This window comes from Rhinatrema bivittatum, chromosome 1, assembly GCF_901001135.1.
Source record: "Rhinatrema bivittatum chromosome 1, aRhiBiv1.1, whole genome shotgun sequence".
NCBI lineage: Eukaryota > Metazoa > Chordata > Amphibia > Gymnophiona > Rhinatrematidae > Rhinatrema > Rhinatrema bivittatum.
The window spans coordinates 608,821,564-608,839,841 of record NC_042615.1 but is presented as its reverse complement, the minus strand read 5'-3'; the positions used below and the strand labels follow the sequence as shown (position 1 = coordinate 608,839,841).

General features: G+C 42.1%; 1 protein-coding gene across 1 annotated transcript in view; it reads left to right on the top strand.

The window, feature by feature from the left end:
* HSD17B4 (hydroxysteroid 17-beta dehydrogenase 4) overlaps positions 1–18,278 on the top strand; it is a 424,146-nt gene that overhangs the window by 305,479 nt on the left and 100,389 nt on the right. Inside the window, exons 18-20 of the mRNA XM_029620119.1 lie at positions 5,609–5,678; positions 8,841–8,947; positions 13,954–14,040. Of these exons, the coding sequence (XP_029475979.1) occupies positions 5,609–5,678; positions 8,841–8,947; positions 13,954–14,040 (264 nt within the window). The remainder of the gene's footprint in view (positions 1–5,608; positions 5,679–8,840; positions 8,948–13,953; positions 14,041–18,278) is intronic.

Genomic DNA, 18,278 nt, shown 5'->3' with positions numbered 1-18,278 from the left:
TACGATACCTGGGGTGATGATACATCTTCTGACACAGATTTACCTTCACCACCATCTCCTACAGAGAGTAGAAAACGATCTCCTTCTGAGGATCTCTCCTTTATTAATTTTGTAAAGGAGATGTCAGAAATTGTACCTTTTCAGCTGCAATCTGAGACCGATGACAGACACCAGATGATGGAACTGCTCCAATTTCTGGATGCTCCAAAAATCATCGCTTCCATCCCCATTCACCAAGTCTTTCTTGACCTTTTAAAGAAAAACTGGGAATCTCCTTCATCTGTGTCTCCAGTTAATAAGAAGGCTGACTCCACATACCTCGTCCAGTCAGCACCAGGGTTTCAGAAGCCTCAACTGGATCATCGCTCTGTTGTGGTTGAGTCCGCGCAAAAGAAGGCCAAGCATCTAAAGCCACACTCTTCCACTCCACCTGTCAAGGATAATAAATTCCTGGATAGTGTGGGACGGAAAGTGTATCATGGGGCTATGTTGATTTCATGCATAGCTTCATACCAACTTTACATGACTCAATATAACAGAGCCATCCTTAAACAGATGAAAGACTACGCTGACACATTGCTGGACCAATACCAGCCACAGCTTCAAGCCCTTCTTAACAAAGGGTTTGAGGCAGGGAAGCACGAGATCAGAACGGCCTATGACATCTTCGACGCTTCCACAAAAGTTTCAGCTACTGCCATCTCAGCCAGACGTTGGGCTTGGTTAAAGTCATCCAACCTTCGCCCAGAGGTCCAGGATCGTCTAGCTGATTTACCCTGCTTAGGGGACAATTTGTTTGGAGAACAAATTCAGCAGATTGTGGCAGAATTAAAAGATCACCACGAGGCGTTGAAACAACTTTCATCTGTTCCATCTGAGGTGTCCTCCAAACAACCACCTAAGAAGGACTCTAAAAAGTCGTTCTTTCGGCCACGTCGTTACTATCCTCCATCGGCCAGGCCTCGTCCTGCTCGATCCTCCAACAGACCTCAGCCACGTCAGCCTAGGAAACAAAGACCTGCTGTAGCCCCACCTCCTGGGCCTGCGGCGGGCCTTTGACTTCCCTGTACGGAGCACATGCCACATCCTACTCCCAGACATCCCTGTGGGGGGTCGACTGTACCACTTTTTACAACGCTGGATACAGGTCACCTCAGACCAGTGGGTGCTAGCAATTATCGCACAGGGTTACCACCTCAACTTCATAACTCTTCCGGCAGACTCCCCGCCTCTTCAAGCATGGAGTCTAACCAGCCATTTGACTCAATTACAACAGGAAGTATCCCTTCTTCTGCAATCAAATGCTATAGAACCCGTCCCTCCTTCTCAACGAGGGAAGGGATTCTATTCCAGGTACTTCCTCATACCAAAGAAATCAGGGGGGCTACGTCCCATTTTGGACCTTCGGGCCCTCAACAAATACCTTCAAAAAGAAAAGTTCAAGATGGTAACCCTGGGCGCGCTGCTCCCTCTGCTGCAAAAGGGGGATTGGCTGTGCTCTCTCGACCTCAAGGACGCTTATACCCGCATTGCGATTACACAATCCCATCGCAAGTATCTGCGGTTTCTGGTAGGCCGCAACCATTATCAATACCGGGTACTACCTTTCGGTCTGGCATCTGCTCCACGAGTCTTTACCAAGTGTCTCGTAGTGGTAGCAGCATTCCTCAGGAAGGAAGGTGTCCACGTTTACCCCTACCTGGACGATTGGCTAATCAGGGCCTCCACCCCTCAGATTGCTCAATCCTCCCTAAAATTGACAATTCACACACTCCTTTCCTTAGGGTTTCTTGTCAATTACGAGAAATCTTGCTTAGTCCCATCTCAAACCTTATCCTTCATTGGAGCAGACTTGGACACCTTACAGGCAAAGGCCTACCTTCCGCTTCAACGGGTCCAAACTCTCATGTCCCTAGCTCGCCAGCTCCAGTCTCAAAACACTGTCACGGCTCGCCAATTCCTCATTCTCCTAGGACATATGGCATCCTCGGTTCAAGTCACTCTCATGACCCGACTAGCCATGAGAGTAACACAATGGACTCTGCGACACCAATGGATTCAAGCTTTTCAGCCTCTGTCCTCCATAGTCACAGTTACACAAGCGCTACGTCTGTCTTTAACCTGGTGGACGACTCAGGTCAACCTCCTTCAGGGCTTACCTTTTCTCCTACCAGATCCACAAGTAATCCTAACCACCGACGCTTCCCACATCGGTTGGGGAGCCCATGTGGACGATTTCCAAACCCAAGGGTTATGGTCACCAGACGAAGCCGAACACCAGATAAATTTCTTGGAACTTCGAGCAATCCGCTACGTGCTCAGAACTTTCAAAGATCATCTCTTGAATCAGATAATCTTAATCCAGACAGACAACCAAGTGGCCATGTGGTACATAAACAAGCAGGGAGGCACAGGCTCCTTCCTTCTGTGTCAGGAAGCTGCGCAGATTTGGACAGAAGCCCTCTCCCACTCCATGTACCTCAGGGCCACTTACCTGCCGGGAGTAGACAATGTGTTGGCAGACCGGCTAAGCCGTGTCTTCCAACCACACGAGTGGTCGCTAGACCCTCTGGTAGCGACCTCTCTGTTTCGCAAGTGGGGTTCTCCCCGCATAGACCTCTTTGCGTCCCCTCAGAACCACAAGGTGGACGATTACTGCTCTCTCATTCGAAGCCAGTACTCTCGGCCGAGGGATGCCTTCTCCCTCAAGTGGACGACAGGTCTGCTCTATGCATTCCCTCCACTTCCTCTTCTGTCAAGGACTCTCGTGAAGCTTCGCCAGGACGGAGGAACCATGATCCTGATAGCACCCCACTGGCCACGCCAGGTGTGGTTTCCCATACTCCAGGATCTCTCCATCCGCAGGCACATCCCTCTGGGAATGGATCCGCATCTGCTCACTCAAAACGACGGATGCCTCCTCCATCCCAACCTCAAGGCCTTGTCCCTGACGGCATGGATGTTGAAAGGCTAGTTCTCCAGCCTTTTAACCTTTCGGATTCGGTTTCTCGTGTCTTGATAGCTTCACGAAAGCCCTCCACCAGAAGATCCTATTCATATAAATGGAAAAGGTACACATCATGGTGCACTTCTCAGTCCCTTGATCCCCTTTCCTGTCCAATCTCTAAGTTCTTGGACTATTTATGGCATCTATCAGAATCCGGTCTTAAAACCTCTTCCATTAGGATGCATGTCAGTGCGGTAGCCGCTTTCCATAAAGGTATAGAGGGTGTTCCTATTTCAGTACAACCCCTGGTAACACGCTTTCTTAAAGGCTTGCTCCATCTGAAGCCACCTTTACGTCCACCGGCCCCATCTTGGGACCTTAATCTGGTTCTTGGTCGCCTTATGAAACCACCTTTCGAACCTCTGCAATCCTGTGACCTAAAATATCACACATGGAAAGTGTTATTCCTTTTAGCTATCACTTCAGCTCGCAGGGTTAGTGAATTACAGGCCCTAGTTACCTATCCGCCTTACACTAAACTCCTGCAGGACCGGGCAGTACTCCGCACTCACCCTAAATTCTTACCTAAGGTAGTTTCGGAGTTTCATATGAATCAATCCATTATACTACCTATCTTTTTTCCCAGGCCCCACTCCAACTCCGGGGAACAGACTCTGCATACCCTAGACTGCAAACGAGCTCTAGCTTTTTATCTAGACCGTACACTTGCACACAGGAAGAGCACTCAATTATTTGTCTCTTTCCATCCTAACAAGTTAGGACAACCTGTGGGTAAGCAGGCTCTTTCCTCCTGGTTGGCGGACTGCATCTCTTTTTGCTATCAGCAAGCTGGCATTCCTTTTCAAGACCGTGTTAAAGCACACTCTGTGAGGGCCATGGCGACGTCAGTGGCACACCTTCGATCGGTGCCGCTTCCTGACATCTGTAAAGCTGCAACCTGGCGTTCTCTCCATACCTTTGCAGCCCACTATTGTTTGGACAAAGCTGGAAGACAGGACTCCATCTTCGGCCAATCTATCTTGCGTAACCTTTTTCCAACCTGATGTACCAACACCCTTCCACCTTCCCGGTAGGGTGCGGATGCCCTTTACCAAATTCCACCCCAGTTGTTGTGCCTGTTGCACGTCGTTGGGGGCATTTGGTGCAAGTCAGGACATCCTCAGCTCGGTACTCACCCATTTGTGAGGACAACCATCCTGCTTGTCCTGTGAGAAAGCAAATGTTGCTTACCTGATGTAACAGGTGTTCTGACAGGACAGCAGGATGTTAGTCCTCACGAAACCCGCCCGCCACTCCGCAGTGTTGGGTTCGTTTTCGTTTTTACTTTTTTAGGCACTGCCTGTAGCTTTGAAAATCAGACTAAAGGGAGACCCCTGCTGGCTGCAGGGTCAGTGCCTTGCTGGGCATGCCCAGTAGGGGCCAGTCAAAGTTCAGTTAAACTTTGACAGAAGTTTTCCGTGGTGGGCTCCATCCTCGATATCACTCATTTGTGAGGACTAACATCCTGCTGTCCTGTGAGAACACCTGTTACATCAGGTAAGCAACATTTGCTTTATTGGTTCTTTTTCTTTCTTTTCATACCAAAAGGCAGCTGTTTAGTAGTGCTGCTTTTATAACCTTGGCAACAAAGGTAAATGTAGGTGAACCTTGTCAGGAATGTTGAACTGCTGCTATATAAGGTTTGCATCATCTATGATCAAAGGTTTTAAATGGTCCTTGATAATTTAGTCACCCATGTCTGTCCAGTGGGTGGCAGCAGTGTTCATTGGTGTATAAAATCTGGATGTTCTTTCTGACAGCTGGCACGCAATCTTTTGATAGCTCTGAGGTCCATATTCAAAAGCCTTTTGGACGGATAATGTAATAGTTATCCATCTAAATGGCTTACCTGGCTATATTTAGCATTTATCTAGCTAAATTCTAGCTGGCTAATAAGTTAGATGGCTAGAATTTAGCAGGTTAAGTTAGGGGTGATCCAGGGATATAACTGGGAGGAATTGAGTTAGCCGGCTAACTCCAATATTCAGAGTTAGGCCCCAGAAAACAAGAAGGTAGGTGATCTAAAAAAAGCCGTTAGGAAAACACAAAAGGATTAGATGCCCAAGTCTTTTTCAATCTTTATTGCAGTGGAGAAACTCGGCCTGAGTCGGGCACTGTTAAAAAAAAAAAAAAAAAAAAAGTCTCCACTGCAATAAAGATTGAAAAAGACTTGTACATCTAATCCTTTTGTGTTTTCCAATATTCAGAGTTAGCCAGATGATTTAGCCAGCTAAGTCTGGTCGAGTCAAAGAGCTGACCTAAAGTTAGCTGGCTATAGTTATCCTGATATCTAATTAAGATAGCCACCTGTATTCAGTAGTTTGGCTGAACTGTTTAATATGCCTCCAAAGTTAGTTGGATAGGTTTATCCAGCTAACTTTGCTATCCGGACTATATCTGAATATAGACCTCTCGTTTTACAGTTGTGCAGTTCTTAATGACAAGTGCTGAAATTACATTGAATTTGTGTTTATTGTGGGAGTTAGAAACTGTAGGTAAGTAGTTTGTCATGTATCCCTATCACACAGCTTATACCAGCTGAGCACTCCCAGTAGTTTTAGAAATGTTTGTTATTTAGAAAATTGTTTTCTGTGTTCACAGGCTGCATTGTACCGGCTCAGCGGTGACTGGAATCCTTTGCACATCGACCCTAATTTTGCTGCTCTTGGAGGTCAGTTTCTAGTGAAGGGCTCATGTCAGGAATGACTGGCTTTACAATAATCTACTTATTGTTTTTACATCAAAGTTAATAACATAAGAACATAAGAAATTGCCATGCTGGGTCAGACCAAGGGTCCATCAAGCCCAGCATCCTGTTTCCAACAGAAGCCAAACCAGGCAATTACCCAAACACTAAGAAGATCCCATGCTACTGAAGCAATTAATAGCAGTGGCTATTCCCTAAGTAAACTTGATTAATAGCTGTTAATGGACATCTCCTCCAAGAACTTATCCAAACCTTTTTTGAACCCAGCTACACTAACTGCACTAACCACATCCTCTGGCAACAGATTGCAGAGCTTTATTGTGCGTTGAGTGAAAAATAATTTTCTCTGATTAGTCTTAAATGTGCTACTTGCTAACTTCATGGAATGCCCCCTAGTCCTTCTATTATTCAAAAGTGTAAATAACAGTCACATCTACTCGATCAAGACCTCTCATGATCTTAAAGACCTCTATCATATCACCCCTCAGCCGTCTCTTCTCCAAGCTGAACAGCCCTAACCTCTTCAGCCTTTCCTCATAGGGGAGCTGTTCCATCCCCTTTATCATTTTGGTTGCCCTTCCTTGTACCTTCCTCATCGCAACTATATATTTTTTGAGATGCGGCGACCAGAATTGTACACAGTATTCAAGGTGCAGTCTCACCAAGGAGCGATATAGAGGCATTATGACATTTTCCGTTTTATTAACCATTCCCTTCCTAATAATTCCTAACATTGTTTGCTTTTTTGACTGCTGCAGCACACTGAGCCGACGATTTTCAAGTATTACCCACTATGATACCTAGATCTTTTCCTGGGTGGTAGCTCCTAATATGGAACCTAACATCATGTAACTACAGCAAGGGTTATTTTTCCCTAGATGCAACACCTTGCATTTGTCCACATTAAATTTCATCTGCCATTTGGATGCCCAATCTTCCAGTCTTGCAAGGTCCTCCTGTAATGTATCACAATCTGCTTGTGATTTAACTACTCTGAATAATTTTGTATCATCTGCAAATTTGATAACCTCACTCGTCGTATTCCTTTCCAGATCATTTATATATATATTGAAAAGCACCGGTCCAAGTACAGATCCCTGAGGCACTCCACTGTTTACCCTTTTCCACCGAGAAAATTGACCATTTAATCCTACTCTTTGTTTCCTGTCTTTTAACCAGTTTGTAATCCACGAAAGGACATCGCCTCCTATCCCATGACGTTTTAGTTTTCGTAGAAGCCTTTCATGAGGGACTTTGTCAAATGCCTTCTGAAAATTCAAATACACACTACATCTACCGGTTCACCTTTATCTGCATGTTTATTAACCCCTTCAAAAAGTTGGTTCATAATTTCTAATGTTTTTTATTTTTTATTTATTTATTTAGAGTTTTTATATACCGGCAATCATGAAAACATATCTTGCTGGTTTACATCGAACAGGAGTGCATTATAAACAAAAAACTAGAACTGTGGTGTCCGAAAGTACAGTTACATTTAACAAGGGTAGCCGAACTTGGAGAAGGAAGTTCTTTACTTTTTACCTGCTGTCTCTGCTGTTGAGCTTTTAAGTAGGGTTTTATCTCTAAAATCTTTCATTAAGAGATGACAAAGCTGTAAGCAAAAGTGCTGTATAGTAATAACATTCCATTTGAAAATGTGACAGCCTTAATCTAAGGTTCAGTTGATCGGGCAATCAATTGCATTTTTCTTCTGCTTTTCCATTATTAAGTCTCTTGCCTTCGCCATAGAAGAATTGATTAGTGGTATTGTTTGAGGGATATGTCTCTGACTCACAGCCCTTATCTTTCCTGACCCCCACTGTAATCAATCTGCTCTCCTTTTCTGGTCCTGTGTGGGAGAAAGGGTACATTTGGTGGACGCTGAATATGTGGGGAAGCCTTTTTAATTTTGGCCAAGTTTGCCTTAAGATTAGCAATCTCCATTCTCAATCCAATGAGTTGGACAAAGATATAGCACCCTCCCAAAGTTCCCTCTAAAATCTGCTGCCCCACAGTTACTTCCATTGCTTTTATTCCTGTTAATAAAAACTGAAATGTATCTGCAGTCAAAACTATATTTACTTTTGCTTTTATAACCACTAGTGTATAATGTTTTATATATAGCAGGTCTGGTTCAGGACTACTTTGTCTTATTGAGCAAAGTTACAGGAAAAACTTCTCTTTTTGCTAAGATGTATCTACTGTACATAAGAAAAACAGAAATGTATGAGGGAGCTGCTAGCCAATACATAGCCTAGCCAGAGAGTCTGAAAGCAGAGAATCTTCCAAAGTAAAAAAAAAAAACAAAAACAAAAGCATGAAAGTTTAAACCTACCCTAATCTGTTACAAGTATGGCAGTTTCAAGCAATATTCAAGGTACTAGGACTATTGAATTATACCCAGCTAGAGCATCTGGAAGCTCAGACACAATTTTATTTAATTTTGCTTTGATTTAGCCACCACTTTGATGTGAACATAATGCACAAAAAGTACAATATATTCAATGTGGAATATTTATTTTTTGTTCAAGGAACCATCCAAAATGTATATTGTAAGTCATTATATCAATCTGGCTAATTTGCCAAATAAGGTACAGAAAATAAATTTAGGTAGGGGCACCATATTGTAAACTTGTTTAAAAAAACAAAACAAATTAGGCAGTCTTCCTTGGTAGTTGAAAGCATGAGGTGAAATTAAAGAGACCCAAGTCTAATGAACATTGAAAACAGTGTTTACCCTGTCTGAAGATATTCCTTGCCCTTTACCTCATTGAATTTTCGAAGTGTAAATGTGTTCAGTAGTAGTGTCTGCCAATTTCAGACATTATTGGGAGAACTTCCCATTAGTAACTGGACTCTGCCTTTGGGAGTCATCTGTCTAGCTATTAAGTTAAATAAGTCTCATCTTGGCATTATCAGGGACAAGCGTTTCACAAAAGCTGTAAAACCTTTCTACTAGTATTCTATCAGTCCAGTGAAGGCTTGATCAACTTGAAAGGAGGCAATTACATTATCGCAGTACACTGTATATCTTGCTGTAATGGGTAATTTGTTCTGTATTCGTTTTATTGAAAAGTGAACAATTTGCCACCATCATCTTCAAGAACTACTGTTTTTTCTCCCCAGGCTTCCAGGTGCCTATATTGCATGGTTTATGCACATTCGGGTTTGCTGCTCGGCATATTTTGAAGCATTATGCAGATAATGATGTGAATAAGTTCAGGGCAATTAAGGTATGCTTGTTTCCTTTGCAGGTAATTAATGCTTCTTTAGTTGCAAAGCCTCTTCACTATTTCAGTGGTATTTATTAGGATTTGAAATGTTTACATTAATTAAAAGCACATGAAATTGAGAGAACCTCAATTGAAAGAGTGGCAGGTTGAGCAAACCTGATGGACTTGTCTCAGTGAAGGGTACAAAGAACAGATGTGCCCAGCAGTCACCGAGCACCCTTTTTAAGGCATTTAGCCTAGTATTTTTTCTTTTTAGTCTGTGTCCATCTAGTAGGCAGGATTTCTCAGCTTGCTGTACACTAAGAGGTGAATTTTAAAAGCCTGGCGTGCGCATCAGTTGGGGGATGTACGCACAAGTTTGTCTGGTGCATGCTGACCAAATTTTAAAAGCCATCCAGATCCGTACGTATTCTCCTGCTATGCACACATCTTAAAAGTTTTCAAAAAGGGATAGGGCATGGGCATTTTGGGACATGGCCAAGAGATGTGTGCATAAATACTTACAGGCCTGGGTGCACACCCAGGTCCAGGGGCATGTAAGTTTACTTCTGCTAGGGATGAGTGTAAGTTAAGAAAAACAACCCCCCCCCCCCCCCAGAGCTATTCATCGGTTTAAAGGGTCTGGGGTAACAGGGAGGAGTGAAGGCTATTAAATTAGGAGAGTTTGGAGGACCTAGCTGTTAACTGGGTGAATGAACTGGTGAAACTGGTAATGACGTGGGTATGCGAAATTCTTAAAATTCCCCAACTTATGCAGTAGAAGCAGGATTTACGCTCATAGGTGTATGTCCATTTTAAAATGGGTGCACATATGTGCAGTCAGGCTATTATATAACATGTGCATATATGCGTGCAAGTTATAAACTGGTTGCGAATCGGGGTTGTGCACCAAAGGTCCTGTGCGCTGGTTTGAAAGTTACCGTCTACGGTAGGTTTAGCTGGATGTTCTTTAGTTATGTTGGTATTTCGATGTTCACTATTTTTCCAAAAACTGGAACTCCAGTGACCTTAGGAGTAGATAATATATGTCCTTCCAATTTCCTCCAATAACCAGTATTGGTCCATCATTCTGTTTACATTTCAGCTCTCTGTGTGGCGATACTTTTTTTCTATTTGGCAGAGAGAGAATAAAAAGTTAACTGTTACCTTAATCCAGCATAAAGAAATCATAAGAAAAAAATAAATCTTATTGTTTATATAATTGTCGTATTAAAGAGAATTGAGAAGGACAAAAATGTATATGGTAAAATCAAATAGCTAAATTGTCTTTTTCCATTGCTTTCGATATGCTTAGACAGTGGAAAAACCATAAGGTACCGTGACAGTAACTCTTTCAATACTAGAAGACTTTTGTTTACCAGGGTTATGCAAAGCAACATTCTCAGAGGGCAAGCAGGATTTGGCAGTTCTTACAGGAGGGTGACATCTGACAGAGCTCAGTTGGTGAAGATTACTATAAAGCTTCAAGAGGTTTTGAAATTCTCCACTGAGCATGTGCATGCCATCCTGTGGAGTTCCTCTTAGTTCTAGTTTTTCCACAGACCCTAATGGTCATGGTTCTGTTCTCTCGCTCTCTTTATTTATTTCTGTCCTCTCTCTTTGTTACATTATTCTGTTCACTCTCTCTCTCTCAGCTTCCTGATTCACCACCTTCTACCTGTATTAGGTTCACTAGGTCTGTCTTCCTGACCTAATTCCATTTGTGTTCATCTCTGTGCGGCTGATGCTTATCATAATCATGTAGAAGGTAAACCTATCCCTGTACTGCCTTTAGTTGTAGTTTAATTTGGGGCTTGTTTGTTTGTTTGTCTTCATTAAGCCTCCTGCTGTGTGTTGAATCTTGGGACCTCAGCATGGTACTCAGCCAGTTGATGAAATCTTCTTTTGAGTGATTAAACTCAATTAAGCTGAAGGAGCTGTCTGGGAAGGTCATATTTTTTATGGTGGTCACATTGGCTCACATTAATAAACTCTAGGCCAGAGTGACTTATCCAACTAATCCTAAGTTTATTCATAGTAGGGTGGTAATATTGGATGTCCATCTTAACCAGTTGTACGTCCAACATTTTGTTTACCAGTCCACATGTGCTGAAAGATGAACAAGCCTTGCATAGTTTAGATTGCAAAATAACTTTCTGTCTGGAGCAGACTGAGCCCTTGGAAAATACACCCAGCTTCTTGTTTCCTTTGCCACTAACAAAGCTCGAATTGCCATAGCCAAGGATGCCTTTTTTAATTTGATAGCAGATGGCATCTCTTTGATTTTTGCCCAGGCAGGTCTGACTTTAATGGGTATAGCAACACTCATTAGTGAAAAAGCCATGGCAGCGTTCGTGACTCAGCTGAGATCAGCCTCCATGGAAGAGATTTGGAAGGCTGTGACGTGGAGCATAGCCCACACATTCACATCCATTACTGGTTAGATCAGGACTCCCGGTGCAACAGTAGATTTGATTGATCTGTTCCACAGAGTCTGTCTGAGGTTTAGAATCCAACTCTGTCCTTCCTCCAGGGCCACCTGTTATTTCCAGGTTGCCCTTATTGAAAAAAGACAAAAGAAAATCGGCTCGTTACCACCAGAAATACATCTGTCCTTTGGTAATGTTTTTCTGGTGGGTTTTTTTTTTTAAATCTATTTTGTTGCAGCCTGTAGCTGTGGATTCTACCTTGTGAGGACTACTACCTTCGGCTTGTCCTTGGAGAAAGTGAAAGTTGCTTATCTGTACCCGATGTTTTCTGAGGACAGAAAGATGTTAGTTCTTGCTGAAACCCCCTGCCTCAGCTGGGAACTGGATCAAATATTCTAGAGTTAGCTTTTTTTTTTTTTTTTATTACAAACTGAAGGGGGTCTGCAAAGTTCATGACTTGGGACGGTACACATGTCAAAGTTTCTAGAAGCATTGTAGAATCTTCACCAGCTAAGCTCAGTCGAATGACCCCGTCCATCTGTGAGGACTTGCGTCCTGTTGTCCTTAGAGAACACCTCTTACACATAAGCAGACTTCACTTTTCTGTTTAAAATGTGGTCATCTAAGAACCCCATTAAGTTAGTTTTTTTTAATCAGTGCAAAACATTTGCCCCAGTTTCAGAAACTGTACTTTGAAGCAGAATTCACCATTATAAGTGTCCCCAGGAGCCAACTTTTCAAATTGATTGGGAGTGCTGAACTCCATGCAGATTACCACTCCCTGGACACAGCGAAGCAGCAGTTTTGCTCAATATTGGAAGTGCAAACATCAGGAATCTAGCCACCAGACACGTTTTCTTAAATGTAGCTAAAATGGCAAATTCAAAGAGTGGTTAAAATCTTTTTTTTTTTCTTTTTACTTTTTATTCCTAATTTCCTTGAAGTTTAACTTCATTTCAGAGCCATTATTTTTATGGGATTCTTACAGTCTAAAGTATTTATGACTACCAGAGCTTTATGAAGGGAAAAGGTAATCCATTTTTGGCATTAAAATTTCATCTTGTTTCAAGATACTATGCTGTTTGTGCTGTCTTCATTAAAGAAGAAATGGTTGGATCCTAAACATCCAGCAGTTAACTGGTCACTGGAAAATGCTTGGTATTCATCTCCCTTGCCGCTTCTTCAGCTCACCCTGCAAAAATTTGTCATCCTACTAAAAATTCAGCCATTGAGCAGCTTACACAGCTAACTAGCAGGGTATATTCAGCGGTGCAGTCACGCCACTGAATATACCCAGAAATCTTAAAGCTAGCCTAATATGTTATCTGGCTAACTTTAGGACAGATCAGCAGCACTACTAGTTAGCCACATAAGTTAACCGTCTAACTCCAAATATCTGAGTTAGCCAGTTAACCTATGCAGCTAATTCCTCTCCTCCTGGAATGCCCCCGACATGAGTTATCCAGCTAAATTATAGCTGGATAACTCATTATCTGGCTATAAGTTTTGAAATTTGCTGGTTTAGCTTTTAGACATATAACTTCTCAGTTATCTATCTAAATGACTTTTGAATATTCAACCTCCAGATTTCTTGAAATTGAACTTCTCTCTAAAGATATTGCTGTTCCCATTGAACTGGTTTCTGAAAAGTATTGTAATTCCATATATAACATTTACTCATGTTTAAGCAGAATTATGACTAAAAAAAAAATATCTTGGAGAATGGAAGATGTCTTGCCTGATTCTAAACTCATTCTAAGTAGCTTGAGAAAATGTGATTTTGGTAAAATAGTGTACTTTTCTTTATTACAATGATCTAGTAATAATCCACCTTGAATGACCTAATTTTTTCATTTTGTTCTTCCATATCTTTAGTACTCTGGTTAATGTGGCTTTAAAACACTGCTGGTAGTCTCTAATGCTATAGATGTTTGGTGGATTGCCCCACTACAGCTTAATTCAAATCAGCGACAGTTATGGGAAACCAAGACAAATCAAGGGGCACTGCAAATTGCCGGCATTTTTAACTTGCCGTCGTTTTACTAGCAGATAAATGACACCTATGGTGTGTTTGTCTCTTGCATTTCATTCTCTTATTAGGATTTCAGAGTAAAAGTTAAAATTTATGAGTTGGTATATGATAAATGGGGTGAGGGAGGGTATAGGGCAGGGAATGGTTGTGAGGGAGTTTGAATGTTCCGATCTCTGTTCATTGGCTGAACTTATTTATTTTTAAATAAATATGTTTATATTTATGTTTAAATATTATGTTTAAATGTATTAGACTAAGGAATTTTACTTCCTGCTCATTCTGTTTCATTGTAAACCGGTTTGATATGCATTTTATGCAGGAAAATCGGTATAAAAAAACTTAAAATAAATAAATAAATAAATTTTATTTTGTACATTAGACAAATCTGTACATGATATTTCTTGTAATGTCATTGTAAAAATATAAAACAGTTAAATTAAAAAGATTTTGAGTTGTACAACTTAATACAGTCTTATTCCAATATTGCATTCATGCCATTGAAAAGAGAACTTTTGTATGCTGTATGTGTGTATATATATTTAAAAAAAAAATGTTTTATTTTATAGGTTCGCTTTGTTAAACCTGTGCTACCCGGACAAACTCTGCAAACCGAGATGTGGAAAGAAGGAAGCAGAATTCATTTTCAGTGCAAGGTGAGCACTGTGGGACTGAATGATTTATAGAATGGACAAAATCATCCCTTGCACTAAGGAGCTATCTTTCAAACCACAGTTGATTACAGAATCTTTGAAGAATTTCAGTATGTCGAGATAAAGGGACTTGTAGTGTTAAAAAAAAATAAAATACTGTGGCTAACCTTTTATCTCCTGAGCAAGCAATATTTGTTTGCTGTAAAATGAAGCGGTCTTCACCTGGCTTCAGTAAAAACTAGAAAATAGAAGTTTGTCAGTGTAACAATGGCTCTTAATTGAACTATTGTCTTGTTTTCCAGTAGATGCCTAATGTTTTCAGTAATGCATAAGTTTTTCTGATTCAGTGAAAAGCCTTTCTATAACTCTAAAGATATATGTAGAGCTGATAACAGCCAATACGTGGTGCCACTGATTCAAATTATGTTTCACACACTACGTTAGTTTTGCTCTCATAGATTCTGATGTCAGCATAATAACAGAGGGGATGATAGGGTGAGTCTTGCTGTAGGGATTAAAGAGAGTGGTGGCGTGAGATACTTTCACTTCTCCTCCAGCATGTACACACTTGCTCTCATCTTCTATTCCCACAAATTTACTTGGTTTCTCATGCTCAAAGTACTTTCCCTGTTCCTTCCACCCTGTCTTTGCCTACAGCCGCAGGCTTTGTTCAGAGGCATGCTGCAGCTGCCAGTCTGTGCACTAAGGTATGCAGTATGCATTTGAGGCCATCCCTGATGGTAGCCAGCTATGGGCTCTGCTGCACCGAGCATACAACTGCTGTATGGAGGCTGTGACGAGAGATGGGATCTGGCCACTGTGGGTGGAGAAGAGGAAGGGCAGTCTTGCATCATGTCTAACAATCAGGGCTTGTCATATTCGGGCCTCTCAGTCTGGAGTGCCCGCTGATTTGTGCCAGCGCTGTTTGGAGGCTCAGGGAGAATTGTCTTCCTATGATTTCACTAAGCCTGATGTGGGTCTGGGTAAAGATGACTCAGGTGGGGGCGCTTGATTTTGCAACTCCCCTAACTGGTTCCTCAGCAGGGGAGGGTAGCTCAGGGAGTACTCCTTGGGTACCTTCTGGTCTGGATGGTTCTACCTTTTCCTGGCTAGAATTTTTCCAGGGGTTGCAATCCTTTATTCAGGTGCAGTCCTCAACCCTGTCCAATGCTTCCAGAGCAGAGGCGCAAGTAGGAACCTTGCCTGGACCTTCTATCAAGCGCAGAAGTACTCCTAGAGTGGCAGTGGGACCTCCAGATTGAGATCTGGATGGCACGGATGACACCGCCAATCCTGACTTTCTTGAGGATAGCGAAATTACCCCAGTATTAGAACCGTATAGAACTATGTTTCAGTCCTTTCATAGAGATGAACTGCCAGCTCTGATTTCCCAGACCTTGAAAATGTTTGGAGTTCCTGGGGCAGATTCAGTGTCTGAGCCAAAGAAAAATTCCATTTCGGTTTCCTTGTATAAAGCCTCTTGTTTTTTTCCCCATGATGGAGGCCATTCAAGAATTGATTGATCTTGGGGGGGGGGGGGGCAGGCAGGCCCAGAGGATAATTTCAAAGGAGGTCGGGTTTTGGAGGGCCTGCACTCTCTGGATCCAGTGGTAAGAAAGCGCTTATATTTTGCGAAGGTAGACGCACTTGTTTGTGCAGTCTCCAAGCAGACCTCTATTCCTGTGGAAGGAGTGGCCTTGAAGGATGCTCATGATAAAAGATTGAATCTATCCTTAAGCATTTGAAGCAGTAGCAATCTCCTTGCAGATCACATCTTGTTGAGCAGGATGGGGGCTGCAGCTGCGCAAGCTCAGTGGGGCATGTTTGAGGGTTCTGGAGTCTTTGGGATCGGGGTTCCAGACCGGGCTCCATCCAGTGATGTTGCCCATGCGTGAGGACTAACATCCTGCTGTCCTCGGAGAACACCTGTTACAGGTAAGCAACTCTGCTGTATCTGCTTACTTCCAGACACTCCCAACAGATATGAAAAAAAAGAACCTAATCCTCCACATCCCCTCCAGGATTTGTCAGCCACTAAAGGGTAAATCTTATGAAATTTCACCGGGGTTAGGTACCAACTATTTTCAGTTATAAAAGAAGAAACAGAACTTGTAACAATAACCATAAAGCAATGGTCATAGGTGTTCTCATCTATAACTTTCCTTAAATCACTCTCCCAAACTGCAATATGGGTGGTTTTATCCTTCAACTCTGCATTCAGCAGGGCATAAACTTTAGAGATGGACCTCATGATCTTGTCATCTTGCTCATAATAGCCTTCAGATAATATCTTACCTTTCATAAGATCATCTATGATCTGGTGTATAAAATGAGCCAATTGAATATGTGTTGATCTATCCTTGACAGCCAAGGTTATACCTCTGTGTTACCACTCCTTGTCCATCCCAGACCTGCTCCAATCTGGTCAGTCCCAAAGACCTCTATTTTATTACAATAGCTGATGTATTTCCCAGCAGGAAATCCTTATTCTTTAGGAAGGTAGAACAAAAATTGTAGTCCCTGTCTCCCACCAATGCACGCCACCACTTACTCCGTATATTCAGTGTTAGTCTGGTAAAAGGGGAAAATTACATCAGGGAGTCAGCTTGACCTCTGAAGCAGCAAAACCCTTATCTCTAATGAGATGTCACCCACAACATCCTGCTTGAGTCATATCCAGGGTTTAATCTCACAATCACTATGCCATTTAATCACTGCCCGCAGTTGTGATGCCACATAATACCACAAAAAATGTGGGACTTCCAGTCCCCCTTGAAGTTTAGGCTGGTTTAGTATTCATTTTTCAACCTGATGAGGTTTCCAGTTTTGAATGAAGCTATAAATCATTTTCTGCTAAGTTTTAATAATCTGGTCTGAAATAGAAACCAGTAAAGATTGAAAGCAATAACATATATGGGTCAAGAGATTCATTTTGAGAAATGTGACCCTTCCCTTCTTTCCAAGTCCTGGTAGATATCCGTAAAAAGGGGCCTATAGTTCAGGAAGGCTTTTGATAATGGCCCCCACATAGGAGGGTCATAAATAAAGTGAAAAGCCTGGGAGTGGGTCCCAAAGTGGTGGATTGGATTAAAACTTTGCTGACTAACATATGTCAGCTAGTAGTGGTAAAAGGAACCTATTTTGAAGAAAGAAGAGTAGTAATTGGAGTTCTTCAAGGATTGGTTCTGTTCAACCAGTCTTTGTGAACAATATTGCAGAGGAATTAGAAGGTAATATTTGTCTTTTTGCAGATGACACAAAGATCTGCAACAGAGTGGACACACCTGAAGGAATTGAAAGAATGAGAAGTATCCTAGAAAAACTCAAAAAGTGGTCAAAGGTTTAGAGTTGGGATTCTATGCCAAGAAGTTCACAGTCGTGTATTTTGGGTATGGCAATCCAAAGGAGTTGTATAGGTTGGAGGGCGAAAGAATAATGTGCATGAACTTAGGAGAAAGACCTTGGGTGATTGTTTGCCACCTACAGATCAGATACTATGTGACAAGGAGCTAGCTAAAGCAAGAAGGATGCTGGGCTGCATTGAAAGAGTATTAGTAATAACCAACAGGAAAAAAGTGATAATGCCACTGTAAAGATCCTTAGTGAGGTCTCATCTAGATAACAGTTCTGAAGACCTCATCTCAAAAAAGATAAGTGCAGAATGGAAGCAGTCCAGAGAAAGGCAACCAAAATGGTACGGAGTATGTACAGAGTTATATGAGATGAGACTGAAGGAGCTTAATATGTATACCCTACAAGAGAGAAGAGACAGGGGGCATATGATACAGATCTTCAAACACCTAAAATGAATTAATGATGCACAAAAATAAAATCTTTTTCCATGGAAAGAACGGGATCACGATTTGAAACTCTAAAGGGGGGGAGACAATATGCGTGGTCATGCTAGATGATCCAAGCATTTTTGATACTATAAAGGACCACCTTTTAGAGGACTTGACCTTTTGGTAGGTCTCGGTCCTTTCATCCCAGACAGCCCAGAAGGGGCGCAGGCTTGGGTAGTGGAACCTCCTGAGCTTTCCAATGAAGGTTTGCTGACCCACCCCTGGGAACAGGAGAAAGGGGGACATTTCTCTTTCTTTTATCAGAGGTGGGTCAAAATCACATCTGATCAGTGGATCCTGGAGGTGCTGCAGTATTTCTTGGACGTGTTCATGGAGTCTCTCTGCCACTTCCCACAGAATTAGGCAGTGGAGGGGAGGGTACATTGGCAAGGCTTCTCA